Source organism: Puma concolor, chromosome B2 (genome assembly GCF_028749965.1).
Source record: "Puma concolor isolate L17-30 chromosome B2, mPumCon1.1.hap2, whole genome shotgun sequence".
In the NCBI taxonomy this organism is placed as follows: Eukaryota; Metazoa; Chordata; class Mammalia; order Carnivora; family Felidae; genus Puma; species Puma concolor.
In genome coordinates, this window is record NC_141671.1 from 136,453,271 (window position 1) to 136,473,062 (window position 19,792).

Genomic DNA, 19,792 nt, shown 5'->3' on the forward strand with positions numbered 1-19,792 from the left:
GAGTGTTTTTGCATTTTCATACCAAGGTATATTTTCTTTTTTGGCAAAGGCCTTGTCCCAGAGGGAAAACGACACGGACTAGCTTCCAGGATGAACCCCATAGAAACCACACTGCTTTCAACATGGTTACAGTCAGCACATAGTTTCTCAGTTATAAACCACCCTCCCCCTCATTCTCCAACCCCAGATAGTCCACGGTCTGCTTTCCAAACACACTCTTGCAACAAATAGCGATAGCCCATGTAAGCTGGAATTTTAAATATGCGTCAGATTGCAGGTCACGTTTTCAGAGGCATCCTTTCAAGGCCTGACCTGCTCACCTAGTGGCTAACTCAAGCAAAGCCATGAGACAACTGAGGCCTGATGCTAGTGGAGGCTGTCCACCTTGGCTCAGCCTTTCCACCAGACCACTTCCCCATGTCTGCAGGCCCACGGCAGCGTCCTTGTGACAAAGACCCTCTGTTCACACCAACCTGCTAACTGATGTGCACATTCACACCAGTGCAGAGGTTAACAGCCCAGGATGGCTTAGTATCTCCTCCTGAGAGCTTTTCCACTGCCCTGGAGTGGGTCAGGTTACCTCCCCCTGCCCCATGTTCCCGAAAGATCTTGCACTTCTGCTGCCCTAGCATCCGTCTTCCACTCCCCATCCACCACGGGACTGGGAGCTCCCTCCCATCTGTTGCTGGGACATTAGCCCTCAGTTCAGTGCCCTGCACACACACAGCAGAAACTCAGTAAACATTCCCTGAATGTTGTTGGAAGGATGATGTCCACAGGGACCCATGCTCACTATTCATTCATTAGAGATGAATCCCTACTGGTAGAAATCCAGCGAGACAAGTACTCAGTAAGAGAGACATTTAGAACAGAGGCAACTAGTGAAAACCCATCAAATAAGGCCGCTCCCACTTACCAGTTCTGTAACATTCACAGGGTGCCGGAGTCCTTTGAGAATGAGATTAAATTTATGGTATATCCTCTACCCAGAAAAAAAATGTGCACACACACACACACACACACACAGATTTACATACAATCTTGCCTGCAATTTCAAGAAACTAGAGAATCCATTGAAAAATACACCTGGAACCCCAGGCTAAGGACATCGGCCCCATCTTAGTTGGATACTTTTCTCCATGTCTCTGTTAGATTTCTATCTGCCTGAGGGCAGGAAGGAAATCTCCGTCGGCCTTGTGTCTACCAGTAGTTCGCTGTGCAGAGTAGGGGCTCGATAAACGGTCTGTGAAAAAGCGCACGGTACTGAAAAAGGGTGAAGAGCTGTCTCTCAAGACTCAGTAAGCACTCTCACCCTAAGCAATCCACCATTGGCTCCCGTGCTTCCTCTCCACCTGTCCACGCGCACCCCAAAGAAACAGGAACATCTCTATGACTTGCAGAGCGAGAGACCCAGGCACCTGCCCCAGACTAGTTTGGCCTCAATGCACCATCCTCGGTGGTGAGGGCGAAGCTTGCGGGACCTCCCCAGAGGATACTTTGAAAATTCATGGGGGCACTTTTTGGTTCTCACGATAATTAGGGATCACCACCACTTTTTTGCAACGCGCAGGCAAATTTCACACAGCACAGAATTGTCCAGATGGAGCTGTCCCACCTCACCTCCGAATGTGCCATCGGATATTCACATAAGTGAAAATATGCCTATAAGCCTGTGATCCTAGATCCTAACTCTCTGTGCCACACCATCACAAAGTAATTTTGTGTGGTGTTAATGTATGCTGAATTTTTCGAGAACGCAGCTATCACTTAAATCCATGTGAGATTGCCCACTGTTTGGTTTGGAACCTTACCAAGAGCTGTTCGCCTTTTGAAAAATCACAATGCCAATGTCTATGCCGCGGATGGGATTTGCATCACCGGTGTGCCTGCAGCAGACTGCTGTGAGAGCTAGAATATTCACGGCGATTCGACTCAGACTTGTAAGCTCTGACCTCCTCCTCACATCTTCTAATGCAGCTCTGCCCAAACATTTACCACTTAAATGCACATTCTTCTTTAAAATTATTTTTAATATTTCTCCTTTATAGTACATTATTAGATATTATATTATAGTCAGGGTATATTATATAATATAATTTATTTCATTTTATTTTATTGTCAGAGTGTCCTACTGATCTTTTTTAAAATTATGGGTAGAAGCAAGTTTTATTCCCCAGATATTTAGTTTCAAGAGAGTAAAAGGAATATGGCAAAATGTTTGGTACAGAGAGAGATAAGTCTGATGTTGAACTGCAGTAATGTCATTTAAATGGTGAGTCATTAAGGATGCCCTTAACTGCAAGGAACAGTGTGCTAAATGTGGCTTAGACTAAAGCATCAAGACCACTTCTTCACATAACAAGAAGCCCAGAGGTGGGTAGTTCCAACACTGTTTCAGCGGCTTCGTGAGGTGGAAAACAACCAGGGAGATCTCCATCTTTCTTTCTGTCTGCTGTCTTCAGTGTGTTGACATTTGTCCTCAGGTTTGTCCATCCATGGCTGCATGAAGACTGCAGCCACGCAGTTTGTTAATGTTTTTTATTTATTTTTAAGACAGAGAGAGACAGAGCATGAGTGGGGATGGGGCAGAAAGAGAGGGAGACACAGAATCTGAAGCAGGCTCCAGGCTCTGAGCTGTCAGCACAGAGCCCAATGCGGGGTTTGAACTCATGAACTGTGAGATCATGACCTGAGCCGAAGTCAGACGCTCAACCAACTGAGCCGCCCAGGCGCCCCTGCAGCCACTCAGTTGGCAGCCAAAAGACAGAGGTGCTGATTTTCCTTCGCATGGCTCTTTTATCAAAGAGAAAGAATTTTTCAAGAAGCTCCAAGGAAGACTTCCTTTCTGGTTTAATTCGCCAAGATTTAATTGGATGCCCATGGCTGCAATGGCAGCTGAGAAAGCCAGCCTTTTCATTATTTTTTTAAGTTTATTTATTTTTGAGAGAGAGAGAGTGGGGCAGGGGAGGGGGTGGGAAGGGGCAGAGAGAGGGAGAGACAGAATCCCAAGCAGGCTCCACGCCATCAGCACAGAGCCCAACGTAAAGCTCAAACTCATGAACTGTGAGATCATGACCTGAGCTGAGACCAAGAATCAGACCTCAACCGACTGAGCCACCCAGGTACCCCATCCAGCCTTTTCCTTATTAAGTAAAGGTGGGATCTGCTGGGAAGGATATGCGGGGGAGGGTGGCTATAGGTTGCAATCAGAACTGTTTGCTACTCACTGTAGAAGGATTATTCACAAACAACAAACAAACAAACAAAACCAAGAGTAAATGGTAGTTCAGCACGATGTTCTGTATGTTTATACTTCAGTTAAATATGACAAGATTGTACATTTAGACTCTGTTTAACGCTGTTGATTCCCTGGGGCGCCTGGGTGGCGCAGTCGGTTAAGCGTCCGACTTCAGCCAGGTCACGATCTCGCGGTACGTGAGTTTGAGCCCCGCGTCAGGCTCTGGGCTGATGGCTCAGAACCTGGAGCCTGTTTCCGATTCTGTGTCTCCCTCTCTCTCTGCCCCTCCCCCGTTCATGCTCTGTCTCTCTCTGTCCCAAAAATAAATAAACGTTGAAAAAAAAATTAAAAAAAAAAATAAGAATTGAACTCTTGCAGCCTACCCCAGGGCTTTGGTGTGGCTATCAAATGAGAACATGTGCAATGATACAAAACCCCTTACACATATAAGATATTCTTAGTTGATAATATTAGTCCCAAAGAATAATCAAGTAGCATAAGTGTAAGTTTATTTTAAACTTGGTTCCACACCCTAATTAGGATTTAAAATGGAAAAACAATCTGTGCGAGATTGAAATTTTACAGTGTAACTTTCAAATTTAAAATAGAGACCCACTAGGCTCTTGAGCCTGTGGCCCTTTGGAAAAATACAGAATTAGGCAATCATTATAGATGAAAGATACAGTAAACAAAAAAGAGAACAATCTGTCCTGCTTTTTTCATTTTTCTGAGAGAGAGAGAGAGAGAGAGAGAGAGAGAATCTTCAGCAGGCTCCACACTCTGCGGAACCGGATGTGGGGCTCGATCTCACAATCACGAGGTTATGACCTGAGCCAAAATCAAGAGAGAGACGCTTAACCAACCGAGCTACCCAGGCACCCCCAATCTGTACTGTTTTAATCTTCATCAACCATGTTCTGTTCGAGACCTAGACCACAGTTAGCAAGTAGAGCCAAGAGCAAGAAGGCACCATGTTCTTATCTCTGCTGCTGTGTGGTAAGCCTTTAAACACTGTTTAGGTGCTGTGCAACAGAGCCAGAGCTGAAGTGGGTGACCATGTGTCTGGGCTGGCCCAAGAAGGTCCCGGTTTACTCCTGTTACTCCTACCCTAATTGTTAGCAGCTCTCTTCTTTTCATCCTCGGAAGTGCCCTAGGTTGGGTGATACATTATAAGTGGTCACCCCACTAACTGGTCTAAAATATCTAGATTATAAACAGCAACTCATGCCCAATCCCCCAGCTTTAAGGCTGACGAAAATAAAGCCAAAAGAAGGAGAAAGTTGTAGGGTTGGGGAGTTGGAAGAGAAAAAGTTTAGCAGGATAAAAAAAAAAAAAAAGAGTAGACAAACTGAAAAATAAACAATCAAGTGCCACGTTAGGAAGAACAGAAACCCAGTACGCCGTTCCTCCAGGTATTCTCCTCTGCTGGGAGGGCTGGTGGGGAAGGAAAATTTCACAACGGCCCAATGAATGGATGGTTTGTTTCCCTCCAAAAAGGCTTACAGCTGGACACCAGTAGTCCGAATACCAGCTCTGTTTCACAGGCAGGTTCCTCCGGCCGCCAAGTGTTACAAGCCCTTCACAGAGCAGTGGATTTTAAAGGTGAATTGAAACTATTTTAAGATCCCTCTAGGGCAGCAGAGGGACAGAATGACGGATTGTTACTACGGTGGAGTTATTTTCATTCCTGGCCCAACTGTGCACACGGTACTGTAGGCTCGTGACTGGCCAGGCTTGCTCTCTGGGCAAGCAAGATGCATTCTGTGAAACAGGCAAAGAAGGGAGGCTGGGAACCAGATTACAGGTTCTTCTAAATGAAATTTAAAAATACTGACTAGGCCGTAATAAGACTAGGCAAGCCCATGTGGAAATTTACTTTGACATTATCTTTGAGATCCAACTGGGACAAAAAGGAGTGATATGTACGTGAAATTATCCTTTCAGGAGTTCCTGTCAATCAGTCAAAAACTGAGATTTCGTTGGATGGGACCAACGCCACCAAATTCTTTTGCCAAAATAACAATGAATTTTAGTATAGCTCAGTGGTCAAGAGTTCCAGTTCTGGATCAGAGAGCTTTGACTCAAATCCCAGCCTCACTGGTTACCAGTAGCTTTAGGCAAGTTTCGTGACCTTTTTGTACCTCAGTTTCCTCATCTGTAAAATAGGGATAATTATCTTACCTACCTCCTAAGTTTGTTGAGAAGAGTTAATGAGTGAAATGTAGTGCTCATGGATGTCAGTCGTGGCTGTCACCATCATTAAATGGGTGGCCACAGGATTCCAGTGTAACCTCTTACGGGTACAGCTTGCTAGGCTCTAAGTGGTGAGCAAGGGTCAGTGTTTTGTTTTTTTGTTTTGTCTTGTTTTGTTTTTTTCCAGAGACTAGCCAGCCCTGTTTTGATAAGGGTCCCAGTTTCCCTCCTTGAGTAGGCTAGTGGGGAGAAGATTTGGGGAAGAACAGAGATACTATAAAATACAGTAAACAGGGTTGTATAACTCTGGGGGCTTCCATGCTGTCCTAGTTACAAAACACCGAGAAATGAAAGTGGTAAGAACTTGACAGCAATTAGGGAGAACCCCCCCCCCAAAGCTGGGAAGTAAGCACTGGAATGTTCTCAGACTACAAATGGCATCTAAGTATGAATATGCACAAAGCACTTTACTAGGACCCTTCTGGACTACAAAGATGTATATAATGCCCAAGGAGTTCATTCATTCACTCATTCATTCTTCAAATCTGTGAGCATGTGTTATGGGCCAAGAACTGTTCTAAGGGCTAGGGAGAAAACAATGAATACAACAGGGCCCTAAGTTTAGGAGACTCTGAAAATGGGAGGGGCGCTGACCAATAATAATCATCAGATGTGACCTAGATATACAATAGTCCAGGGAACTTGGGGAGCACAGACAAAGGTGCCAAACTCTGTCATTTGATGTGTGACAAGTCAATCTCAGGTTCTGGCACTGCCAGAGACTACATACGGAAGAGTTTCAAAGTGGGTAATTCCTGATTTGGTTCAGGTTGAAAAGAGCAGGCAAAGCTCCAAGTCAATTCAACATCGGCAGCAAGAGGAGAGAAGGGCATTGGGTGAGGCAGCGAATAAATAAACCCCCTTTGCTGACAATCTGGTGAAGTCAGGAGACTGATGCCTTTTGACAGATGGGGAACCTAAAACTGAGTGTTTAAGTAGCTTAGTCAAGGTCGCTAGCCGTGTAGCGGTGGAGTTGGGTTAAGCAGGTGGGTGTGGCTCCAAGCCTTGGGTTTTCCACTGCCCAACTGGGGCTCGATTCCAGAGAGACTAATGGAGCCCAGACAGGACATTGTGGAAGAAAAACCAAGAGCATATTGTTACATTCAGAGTGATAGTAATATGTTTGAAACTAGACTGTAGTAGGAAACTGGCAAAGCCAGGTCCCTAGGTGTGCTCAAGCCCGGATGACAATTTCAAGCCAATTACATTCGTCAGCGATGTCCCCATCAGCCCAAAGACAAAGTGCTCATTCACTCAGAGGGCTGGAACTGCCCGGTCAGTCAGATTGCTTGTGACCTCACTCTCCCTGAGACTCCCAGACACCTCATCTACCCAGGGACTTATGCAGATGAGCTCTGGACATTCATAAAATCTGTCTCCTTTAATCAGGAGTTTTAATGTTCGTTATTGGCACCATTGCTAGTGCTGGTGGGGAGGCTCAGGGCTGAGATCTCCGACAATTTTTGCTGCCGTGCTGTTGTCAGAACCACATTCTTGGCAGAAAGACCAGGAAGTGCCAAGGAGGCACGAACAATACCTGTGTTTGAAAAAGCAAAGCTTATCCAGAGATCTCCAACAGACTTCTCCTTATGTTTCACTGCTTAGAGCTGAGCTGCGAGGGTACTTTAGCAGGAAGGGAAGCCGGAAAATGGAGTTTTCTAACCTTGCGCATTGCTGCCTCACGAGAATTCAGTAAGGGCGAGCTTCACGGAAAAGAGCATCAAGCCAGGAGAGCTATAAAAAACCTGCCAACAAGGTCACAAATTTGTGCCATGCCACGAGAGAACAAGCTTTCTCATGGAATGCTGGAGCTTCTCTTCCGCTCCCCAGGAACGTCCCAGCGGCGGCACGTGCCAGGCGCTATGTGGGGCTCTGGGCGGCAGCAGGGCACAGCTCACTGAGTGGCCTCGAGGAGCTCGCGGGTCAGCGAGGAGACACGCGCTGCACAAGCAATCACAGGATGCCCGGGTTCTGATGCACAGGGTGACGGTTTGGGATCCATGGCAGTGTCCAATCGCTCATAAAGATTTAACCTGAAATTTTAAGAAATCAACAAAGGGCCGGAGATAATGTTTTAGTAGATTGCAAAATGTTGGTTTTCCCCTTGTTCATCACCTTATCATGAACAGCACGCAGACCATTTATGGAAAACTTGAGTATTGAAAGTGCGTATTTCTAAAAATATTTGTAAAGGCTCAGAATTCACTAATGATGTCTGATCACATGGCAGGTTACATCCTGTAACCCCTGACTGTGCTGTGCTCCAAGGTCTCCATCCGTGGGACGTTCGCATAGACGATTCGGTACACTTCCAAACACAGCACTATCATCCCGGTGACACCTTTCAAGGAGGTGAGCTGTGTGGTCGATGTCATAATCCCTTTGCAACTCAAAACTCTTACTGACTCCAGGCAGCATTGTTTCTCACTTCTGCTTAAGCTGAGAGCCCTCGTACAATGGGCAGTGGCATTTTCCGGTTTTACGTCCACGCAAAACTGCAAAGGCTCTCAAAAAAACATATGTTCCTAGAGTGTAGGCTCAGACTCCTGACCAGGCCAGCGACATTGTCAAGAGAGTCCCTGGAAGTGGATCTAGGCTGGGAGGCTGCCCTGCTGTGCTGACAAGTGTCTCTCTCTCTCTCTCCAAGGCTGTTTAGCCAACCTGCAGCAGGCAGCCAGTAAGAGACCACTAACCCCTTCCTAGGCACTTTAAATCATATGGCGTTTAAATGTGTGTGCGCGTGTGTGTGCGCGTGGGTGGGTGTGCATGCGTGCACCCATGCACCTGTGCACACACATGCATGCCACGTGTGTCCGTTTGAAATTTTTATTTTAAAATATTTTATTCTGGGGGTGCCTGTGTGGCTCAGTCAGTTAAGCATCCAACTTCAGCTCAGGTCAAGATCTCACGGTTTGTGGGTTTGAGCCCTGCCTTAGGCTCTGTGCTGACAGCCCGGAGCCTGGAGCCTGGCTTGGATTCTGTGTCCCCCTCTTTCTCTGCCCCTCCTCCACTCGGCGTGCTCTCTCTCTCTCTCTCTCTCAAAAATAAACATTAAATAAATAAATAAATAAATAAATAAATAATGTTTCATTCTGAAAAGGAAGCGTATGTGTCATATGTTCATAGTGCTAAGCAGTGTTATAGGAACCCCAAAGAGGTGCATTGAGTTTGAGGGGTCAAACAAGACCGCTTCAGGGCATGCGGCCTCTAAGCTGACACTTGACGGACCGTGAACTCCCTTACTTGGAGCCCCGCCCCTTCCCATTTCTGCAACCCCATCCTGGACCCTGCACAGCAGAGCCTCCTTGATGGAGATGAGCTGTGGGGGACAGAGGCAGGCATGGCGTCTCTACAGCAAAACTCTCGGATGAGATTCATCCTACTTTGCATTGATTGCTTCGGCCTAAAGACCAGAGAGTGACCTTTCCAAGCCATCCCCAGGGCTGAGGTTTCCTGTGTGGACCAAGGGTTGTGACACTCCCCAGCTCTCCACCTAAAAGGGGAGGATTTTTTCCCTTCCGCACAAGAATGGCCTCAACTCATTATCAAGATTTCCATGACAGCTTTTAAATGTCAGTTTTGTGAGTTTTAATACAAAACATTTGAAAACAGTTTTCTTTTTGGCTTATCTACCATAGTTTGAAAATAGAGTTTGGTATTTTTATTGTTTTTGACAGCCCTCGCTGAGCATTTCTGTTCCTATTAGCCGAAGTATTTCCAAGGGCTTTAATACAGGCTCGAGCTATGTTCTTGGTTCCAGCCCTGTAACCACACCTACACCAGACCAAGGCCCTTGACATGGCCTTGCACCAGCCCAGGGACAGGAGAGGAAGGCTAAGAAGTGAAGCCAGAGTGGAGGGCAGGTAAGCATCAGCAGTACAGAAGGCAAGGCTGAGATCACCCCCAGGGGCTCAGTGGCGTCCCCCAGATGTTCAGAGCTGCAAACAGTTGAAGAGTTCTTCAAGATCTCCTAATTCTTCACTGCACATCTTTGCTAACGGACTCCCTTGCTACCCATCTTACCCCAGCCTCTCCCCCTCTGCAACAGGCAGCCACAGTCCTGGGACCTGTATCCAACTGGGAGGTAACGAGGCGATAGGATTATGTCCATCATCAGAGAACCTTGGGTCCTCGGTCTTCTTTCTTACTGGTTTGTCACTGGTTGGTTGTTTACTACTTTAGAAGTTGTCACTTTAATGTTTAGCCTAAAGCGTTGGAATGTAGTATACAAGTGTTATGCTACCCCAGTGATCATTTTCAAGGGGCCAGAAGGCTTTTCAAGTGAAAACGTTGATCCTATCAGGAAGTAAATGGCTCACGTAGACGAGAGGGTATTTAAGGCTGTGCTGGGCCTCTAGATTATTGCTAGATTACTACTCTAAATTATTACTAGATTATTACCCACTATGCCGGGTGGGTCCATTCAGTTTTAGTGACAGGCTCCTGACTGTGGCCGGCCACTGTGTTCCATCCAGCTGGCCCAGTGAATGCTAACTCCAGTGGCTTTAGGCTATTAGTGGGCCAATCTGGAGGTTCCCCTGAAAGTTGTTCCCCTCGCCGATGCTGCCAGATGTGGGCCCCGGGTCAGTTCGGAGGGGACTTCAAGTTTGGGGGCCTTAAGGAGAGCCCTATTACCCTCCATTTGTTCTCTCTCTCTCCTCTTCAGTCCCCAGGTTCTGCCGAGGACACAGAGGAACTGGGACATGGGAATGTGACCCTACTGACAGCTTCCTGTGTGCCAGGCTCTGTGATGGGTCCTTCAGGCACTGTTTTTCTTCCAAGCCTCATAACAAACCTAGGAAATGGATCATCCTATAATTTTCATTTGGTAGATGAGGCAACAGGTTCAGAGAAGGTAACAACTTATATGACTAGTAAGAGCCAGTCTGTTTCCAAAACCACTTTCCAGTCACACTGCACTGAGCCTTGAAAGTTCCAGATTTTCCTAAGTTCCTTAACGACACATCAAGTGTCAGCAGGGGTAAAGAGAAGAAACAGAAATGGCACCATTTCTAGGCACCTGAGGTAAGGCCAGGACACCAGGGATCGGGGCTCCTGGAAGGAATTTTCCCAGAGCCTATTAGTGGACAGGACAAGGGTCGCTGATGGTTATGCAACAGCTACGGTTCCCCCAGAGGGCTAACATCCATAATGGCAGTGACAGGGGATCCCTCAGCTCATTTAGATATTTGATAAGAGCTAAGAGAAATCATACCTTGGTCTGTGCTAAGGTTAGGCAGATAAGGTTAAAATGCTGAAGGCTAAAATTGCTTCGCTCCTGGGGGAATCATATCAGCTTCAGGTATTTGCCATGGTTATCTTGTGCTCATCAAAACTGTTGTTGGGAGTTATCTCCCTCTCTCTTTTTTTCCCCAAATGACCCAGATTTAATCATCAGAAGCAAACAAAATGGAGTGTTTATAAAAGAACACATCAGTGCCGTTTGCAAATGAGGCAGAGAGGGTCTATGGGCTTGTCTCCCCCAAAGATGCCCACAGTGGTTCTAGCTGTCAGTCCCCAAAAAAGAGAAGGTGGGAATCTGCTGGCTTTGTGAGCTCAAGTCTTCTCGCCTGTCACTCACTCCTGACCAGCATTAGGAGCCCGCATGCCCTTTCTGGTCACTGCCCTTTGTGCTATGGTTTGAAGCAACATTATCAACCTGTAGAACAGGACTGCTGTTGTCTACAGAGGTCTTTGCAATTTCTCAGCCAACAGCCACCAGATGCCCAGTTCTTCCGTGCCCTTCAGGGTAGCTGTCCCACCAAGTCTAACCCACGTCTCACAGTTCTCCTGTGGGTGGTTGGCCTTAAGGGAAGTAAGCATGAAGATTCTCTCTACCACATCTATTTACAAAAATGAAGTGATGCAAGAACTGTAGAGAAAAGATGTAATAGTAGGGGAGATTTCATGTATTGAGTCTCTGAAAAGGGGAGTCAGTGAAAAGCTCTTCCAGAAGAGTTTTGGGGTAGGTTGTGCAACTGAACTTGAGGGAATATGGTCCAACAGAGTGCTTCCCATCCCCTTTGGTGTCACAGTACACAGAGAATATGATCATGTTTGAACCACACACTGGGGGACAAGGCAAAGACGTGTGGTGACTCCAAGCCAGAAGCCAAAGGCCAGGAAGCTCTGGAAGCTTCAGTCCCACTGCCAGCCCAAGAATCGAGGGACCAAGCCTGGGCACACTAAGGGGGACCTCTGTACTACTCAATGGGATGGTCTGATGAAAATTCAGGGGAACCCAATCCTATTACCACTGATGTGGGTATTTCTCAGGCGGCTCAGAAACCAACACAACTATTTACGGTCTGGAGCAACGTCTTAGATCCTCCCTCTCTGGGCCCAGCCCCCATCCCAGTCTAATCTCCCAGCAATACAGAACTCCTGATGGTGAAGAAGGGTCATTTTGATGACACGTTATCAATCCTATTTCTCTCAAAGAGCCAGAATGCTAACACTGGGCTAGAAGAGTATATGAAGGATGAGAATTCGTCTCTGATTTACATCATTACCAGGCATTTCGTGTATAATCTCTTCTTTCCATGAAATCTTTGGAAGAAAGGTGCTCTATTTTGAAATGTGATATACCAACAAAATGTCTCAGGATATAGCTTCTATTTTATTTCAGATATTCCCCCACTTTGCCACATCTTAGGTCTAATGTAAAATGTTGTTCTAAACATTTTTAAGTGGTCAATTTTTTATAATTTATCCTACCTTCAATTAAAGTTAGGATATAGCTAAATATCACAAAGATACATGATATTCTTGACTGCAGTCCAGAGAACCACTGCAAAAAAATAACCCACCATAAGGAAAAAGTGACTGAAACTTGCTTATATCTGCTTATCAAATTTAATTTAATAAGTGGTTTTAATATGACCCAGAAATCCTACTCCTAGATTTATGTACCCAATAGCAATCTGTGCATAGACCTGCCAAAAGCATCATACAAGAATGTTTATAGCAGCTTTATTCATAATAACTCCAAATTGGAAACCACCCATACGCCCATCAATAAGGGAATGGATAAATAAATTGTGCTACATTCGTATAATGGGATACAACTCAGAAATAAAGACTACAGACCACTCATGACAATATAGATGAATCTCACAGACATTATGTTGAACAATAGAAGCCAGACACAAAAGGGTATGTATTGTATGACTTCACTTCTATGGTATTCAAGAACAGGGATCTGGAGTGGTTACCTCCAGGTGGAAAACCACGGACTGACTCGAAAGTGAACAAGGAACTTTCTGGACACATATTCTTAGCATGTGCTATGTCTTGATCTGAGTGGTGGTTACAAGAACGTCCACATATTTAAACATTGAGCAGCACACTCCAGATTGATACATTTTATGCATTTATGTATATCTCCATAAAAGAAAAAAATGGGGGCGCCTGGGTGGCTCAGTCAGTTAAGCGTCTGACTTCAGCTCAGGTCATGGTTTCACGGTTCATGGGTTCGAGCCCCACGTCGGGCTCTGTGCTGACAGCCCGGAGCCTGGAGCCTGGAGCCTGCTTCAGATTCTGTGTCTCCTCTCTGCCCCTCCTCTACTCACACTCTGTCTCTCTCTCTCGAATAAATAAACATTTAAAAGAAAAAAGAACAAAATGGATTTGACATGTGTTCAGTGCCTAGGAAAATTCCCCTAGTAGTGACCTAACTTTCCCTTATGTTAATAAGAATAATTAAAAAATAAATAAACTAGAAGTTGAACCCAGCAAGGCCAGGATGTTCTGGGTATGAACATTACATCAGAATCTGTTGAAAATACCACTGAGTGAAATCAGTAGATGTTCCTCTGCTGATCTGCTCCATCCTGAAGGGGGCTTATTCTACCCCTTCTGCCTTCTGCTTTCCCATTTTCTCTCTGGGGTTTGTTATGGGCTGAATGGTGTCTTCCAAAATTGATATGTTGAAGCCTTAACCCTCAATGTGACTGTATTTGGAGATAGGATCTTTAAAGAGGTAATTAAGTTTAAATGCAGTCATTAGGGTGGGTCCTAGTCTAATCTGACTGGTGTCCTGATAAGAAGAGATTTAGACCTAGACACACGCAGGGGAGAGACCTTGTGAAGACACGGGGAGAAGAAGAAGGCCATCTGCAAGCCGAGAAGAGAGGCCTCAGAGAAAAACCCTGCCAACATCTTGTAGGACTTCTAGCCTCCAAAACTGTGGGGAAATTAAAATCCATGTTTAAGCCACCCAATCTGTAGTACTCTGTTATGGCCACCCAAGCTAAGACAGCTTCTTGCCCTGGTTGAGACGACTCACATTCCTGTTCTTGCTTCCTGCCAGCCATGTCTGCTTTACCCAAGAACAAGCCTTGGCCTTATTCTTAATCTGTGCCCAGACCTCAATTCCAGAAGACATTTGGCATTCTGGACCCAGGGCATACTCCAGGAACAAACCACTGTAGACAAACACAGGAAGTCCAAGCCCATTTTCTGAAGGAAAGAAGAGGTACAGAAACAGAGTTTAACACACTCACAGTAATCCAAACAAACATGTCTCTATCTCCTTTGCTTCAAGTCTCTCCCAAAGAGAAGTCATTGTGATTTGAGGACGTGTTTTAAAAAAGAGAGAAGTCAGGGTGGCTCAGCTGATTAAGCATCTGACTCTTGATTTCGGCTCAGGTCTTGATCCCAAGGTTCATATGGGATCGACCCCTGAGTCAGGCTCTGCGCTGATAGCACAGAGCCTGCTTGAGATCCTCTCTCTTGCTCTCACTCTGCCCCTCCCCTGCTCACAGGCTCTCTCTCTCTCTCTTTCAAAATAAATAAATAAAAATAAATAAATAAATAAATAAATAAATAAAGAAGAAGTGAGTGATCAAGCAGACAAAGACTAGAGCATCAAAGGGTTATGTTTTTTATGTTAACATTGTTAAAGCCACGAGAGATTGACTTCTTCCAGGAAGATGACTTCTTCCAGAGGTAGTTTTTTCCATTCCATTTGCTGAGTCCAACTAGAAATCTCAAACATTTGGTATAAAACCATGAAGGGTGTAAAGAAGAGGGAAGATGGGCTAGAGACCTTGGGACCCAAAGAATGACATGGTGGTGAGTTCCCTGGGCTTTCATTTTGCCTCATGTGTCCAGACATGTGGCCAAAGAAGCAGGCAACTGGGAAAACCCATGGGCACAGAAAAAAGAAAGCCTGCTCTCTCTAGCCAGAGGACCAGGAAAGGGTCAGCCTCGTCAGATTATCTTAAACAATAGCTGTTTTATTCCAGTCAAACACCCCAGAAACGCCTGTAGCCCTACTCCTGCCAGAAAAGGCCAAGTGGGGAGGCTAGAATTTTACCTCCACAGGCTGCAACAGGCTAACCGCCCCCCACTACATCGTGGCAGGGGGGAGGGTCAGAGAAGAGTAAGGAGCTGGAAATTCACCCCTCTGGGTAGTAACAACACCATCCAGCAATAGCAGAATGTACTTTTATTACAAGTGCCTACAGACCAGATATCAAGATAGACCATATCCCAGTCCACTAAAAATTCTTTTTTCAAGAAATTTTAAAGACTTGAAAATCACACCATAATGGAATCAAACTGGGATGCCTGGGTGGCTCAGTTAGGCATCCGACTTTGGCTCAGGTCATGATCTCATGGTTCATGGGTTTGAGCCTCACATAGGACTCTGTGCTGACAGCTCAGTGCCTGGAGCCTGCTTTGGATTCTGTGTCTCCTTCTCTTTCTGCCCCTCCCCTGCTTGCTCTCTGTCTCCATCTCTCAGAAATAAATAAATGTTGAATTTTTTAAATAATGGAATCAGGGGCACCTGGGTGGCTCAGTCGGTCAAGGGTCCACTCATGCTCTGTCTCTGTCTCTCCAAAATAAATAAACATTAAATTTTTTTTTAAATAATGGATTCAAATTATAAATCAATAACAGAAAGATAACAGGAAAATCTCCAAACATTTGGAAACAAAACAGCAGTGGATTGGTATGTCTCCTTAGTGGATTGACCCTTTAATCATTATATAATCTCCTTACCTGTCTTTGTTAATTTTTTTTTTTTGCTTTGAAGCCTATTTTATCTGATATTAATATAGTCCCTCCTCCTTTGATTGATGTTTGCATGATATATCTTTTTCCATTTTTCTCCTTTCCAACCTGCCGACATCATTATATTTGAAGTGGGTTTCTTACAGACAGCATACTGTTGAGTCATGTTTTGAAATTCTCTCCACCAGTCTTTCTTTTTTAATTGGCGCACTTAGACCATGTACCAACACTGAATGCTTTCCACTTAAGATTGGGAACAAGGCAAGGTTGTCCGCACCCACTATTCTAATTCAACACAGTGCTGCAAGTTCAAGCCAGTGTAGTAAAGCAGGGAAAGATCTGTATGTAAAAGACATACAGATCAGAAAGGAAGAAATAAAACTGTCCCTATTTGCAGATGACATGATTGTCTACGTAAAAAATCTTAAGAATTTACCAAGAACTCCTAGAGCCAATAAAGGAATTCAATGAAGGTCACAGCATACAAAATAAACATGCAAAACTCAGTTGTATGTCTACATACTGGCAATGAACACGTGGACACTGAAATTAAAAATACTATACCACTTATAATTCTAAACAAACAAACAAAAAATGAAATACCTAGGTGTAAATCTAGCAAACCAGGCCTAAGATCTATATACTGGAAACTACACTGTGCTGATGAATGAAATCAAACAGGATCTCAGTAAATAAACATACATTGCTCATGGATTGGATGACTCAACAGAGTAAAGATATCAATTCTGCCCAAATTTAGATACAGGTTTCATGACATTTCTATCAAAATCCTAGAGAGATTTTTTGCACATGTAAAGAGTATCCCCAAATGCATATGAAAAGGTAAAGAGGTAGAATCGCTTTTTTTATAAAAAAGTGAAATAAGAAGAACAATGTGGATTTCAAGACTTATTATGTCATAAGTAATATTATACAATCAGTAACCAAAACTGTGAGGCACTGAGAGAGGAATAGGCACAGTAAGCAATGACTAGAACAGGGAACCCAGAAGAAGACACACAAATATGCCCAAGTGACTTTGGATAGTGCTGTGAGTACTATTACTTAGAGTGGAGTCAGGGTAGCCTTTCCAACAAGTGGCAGTAGAGTAATTGGATGTCCAGACACGAGAAATGAACCCAAGCCTCTGTCTCACACCTTCTACAAAAACAAACTCAAAATGGACCAGAGACTTAAATGTAAAAATATAAAATGTTGGGGGGAAAAATAGAGGGAGATCTTTGAGATTAAGCGCTAAGCAAAGACTTTTTAGACTTAACACCAGAAACACAATTCACAAAAGAAAAATAGATACATTGGATTTCATTAAAATTTAGAACTTTTGCACCACCAGCGACCACGTTAAGAGAATGAAAAGGCAAGCTAAAGATGGTGAGAAAATATTTGAAAACCACACATCCAACAAGGGACTACTCTCTCAAACATATAGTCTCAACATTCAGTGGTAAAAAAAACAAAAAAACAAACAAAAAAACTCATTAGAAAATGGGCGAAGAGGGGCACCCGGGGGGCTCAGTCGGTTAAGCATCCGACTTCGGCTCAGGTCATGATCTCTCAGTTCGTGAGTTCGAGCCCCGCGTCGGGCTCTGTGCTGACAGCTTGGAGCCTGGAGCCTGCTTTGGATTCTGTGTCTTCCTCTCTCTCTGACCCTCCCCCATTCGTGCTATGTCTCTCTCTGTCTCAAAAATAAATAAACATTAAAAAAAATTTTTTTTTAAAAAGAGAAAGAAAATGGGCAAAGAGACCAGGAAGCGATATTTCACAGAAGAGATATACAGATGACAAATAAGCGTATGAAAAGATGTTCAGCATCTTCTGCCATTGGGGAAATGGAAATTCAAACCACGACGAGGTATCACAACGCACTGATCAGGATAGCAAGGACGCAGCGAAACTGTACTACTCACGCATTGCTGGTGGGAGAGGGAAATGGTACAGCCACTTTGGAAAACGCTTTGGCAGCTTCTTAAAAAGAATAAACCTGCAACCACCACATGACTCAGCAATTGTGCTCCTGGGCATGTATCCCAGAGAAATGAAACACGTTCACACAAAAACCTGGCACAAATGTTTATAGCAGCTTTATTCATAATAGCCCCAAGCTGGAAAAAAAAAAAAAGATGCTTTTCAGTGGGTGACTAGTTGAACAAACTGTGCTGCACTCTTACCGTGGGATACTCGAGCAATAAAAGGAAATGAACTACTGATGCACATAACAACCTGGTTGAATCTCTAGAGAATCATGCTGCGTGACAGAATTCAATCCTATGCGTAACTCCATAGGTAACATGATTGAAAGGAGAAAATTATGGAGAACAGATTAACGGTTGGCATGGGTCAACAGGGAGGGAAGTGGATTTGGCCATAAAATTTCACCACGAGTGGGATCTTGTGCTGTCGGAAAGGTTCTGTAACTTGACTGTGTCACTGTCAATATCTTGGTTGGGATGCTGTCCTAGTTTTGTAGCATGGTACCGTGGGGGGAAACTGGTGAGGGGTACATGGGATCTCTCTGTGTTGTTTCTTACAACAGCCTGCGAATCTGCAGTTATTTCAAAAAGTGTAATTTCAAACACGACCAAACAAAAATAAAGAACGAAAGAAAGAACAAAAAGAGAAAAAGGTCATGCCAACAGTACCAGGAGAAAATTCCCCGGATAGACTCTGGTATGGCATGCTACTTGTCATCCTGGTGCATTTTATGAACCCAGTGTTTCTTAGAGTTTAGTTTTTATCATCCAATATGGAGAGAAAGGGACTAAAACAAAGATATCAGTAGAGTGACCTTGTAACCTTGCTGCTCGGCGGATCCTTCCGTGGGGGTTGGAGGAGAGCTCTCGGTGGCACTCAAAGTCCATCCAGAAGAGATCCTTCCAGCTGTGTGTCGTCTTGTCCTTATAAACGTGCCACGAAGGAGAAGCTGATAGGATCCTGCTTTCTCTGTGCTCCTGATTCCCAGAAAGGAGGGAAGTATGGCATGGACACATTTCGAGATCTGAAAAGACACAGTCTCTACCTCTGGGATATTGGTCCCAGTGTCTAAGGAAAGGCTCCTTTCTTGCCCCACACGTGAGGACGTCAGCAGGACCTATCCTTGGCTTTGCAAAGAGGGAAGGTGACAGAGCAACACTCCAAGAAAAATGGCTAGAAATTCTACTATCAGACTCTGACCTCTGACCTATGGCTTCAGTGCAGGACAACCGAATCCAGGAACAGATAAGGCACACCATAGTACCTCTTAAATTTTTCACTGAACGTGTGCCCCAGACATGGAGGAGAGGAAATACATACCCTCACACCCAGGGTGCAGCCTGAGACAATTCGCTACACACTAAAAATTTCTTTGAGGTTGTGTGTCTGCATAAGACTTCATATCTCTTTTGACGGAAGCTGGCCATAGGCTGCGTCCCCGCCTTTCCAGGAAACTACGAAAGTTCCTGCAGAAGTAAAGTAGGATTTCATAAGAACATGATGGATGGAGAAGAGAAAACCTATGGTGGCTGTGAAGATCCTGCCATGGATGTCATATCAATATCTTCGGATGGTCATGAATTTGTTGTCAAAAGAGAACATGCACTAACATCCGGAACAATAAAAACCATGTCAAGTGGCCCTGGTCACTTTGCTGTGAACGAAACTAATGAAGTCCATTTTATTTTATTTTTTTTCATTATTTTTTTAATGCTTGTTTATTTTTGAGAGAGAGACAGAGCGCGAGTGGTGGAGGGGGCAGAGAGAGAGGAAGACACAGAATCCAAAGCAGGCTCCAGGCTCCGAGCTGTCGGCACAGGGCCCGACGCGGGGCTTCAACCCAAAAACCGTGAGACCATGACCTGAGCCAAAGTCAGACGCTTAACCAACTGAGCCACCTAGGCTCCCCCTAATGAAGTCAATTTTAGAGAGATCCCTTCACATGTGCTATCAAAAGTATGCATGTACTTTACCTACAAGGTTCGCTACACTAACAGCTTCACGGAGATTCCTGAATTCCCAATTGCACCTGAAATTGCACTGGAACTGCTGGTGGCTGAGAACTTTCTAGATTGTTAAATAAAATAAATTATTTTAAAAAAGACTTCATATCTATTTTATCATTGTAAAAAATAATGTGCTTAATTACTCACCATCATGCAACCTGAACCTTCAGGAAAACGGCCATGTTCAACTCACGGCTTTAGGCTTAACGGTCATGTCGTGCTGTGGCTGAGGGTCTGGGCTTAGGAAGCACTCCATCTGGATTCAAATCCTACCTCTAGGGCA

At 44.6% G+C, this 19,792-nt stretch overlaps 1 protein-coding gene across 1 annotated transcript; it reads left to right on the plus strand.

Moving 5' to 3' along the window:
* The first annotated feature begins 19,000 nt into the window (after window positions 1-19,000).
* LOC112862114 (elongin-C-like) lies at window positions 19,001-19,582 on the plus strand. Its single transcript, XM_025925357.2, has 2 exons — window positions 19,001-19,177; window positions 19,406-19,582. The coding sequence occupies exons 1-2, from the start codon at window positions 19,001-19,003 to the stop codon at window positions 19,580-19,582; spliced, it is 354 nt and encodes a 117-aa protein (XP_025781142.2).
* Window positions 19,583-19,792: the final 210 nt, after the last annotated feature.

What these genes read in the sequence shown, in the direction of transcription:
- LOC112862114 (XM_025925357.2), top strand. Translation starts at nt 19,001, where the DNA reads ATGATGGATGGAGAAGAGAAAACCTATGGTGGCTGTGAAGATCCTGCC. An exon ending in CTGTGAACGAAACTAATGAA is followed by an intron (nt 19,178 to 19,405) that starts GTCCATTTTATT and finishes TGAGCCACCTAG; the next exon opens with GCTCCCCCTAATGAAGTCAA.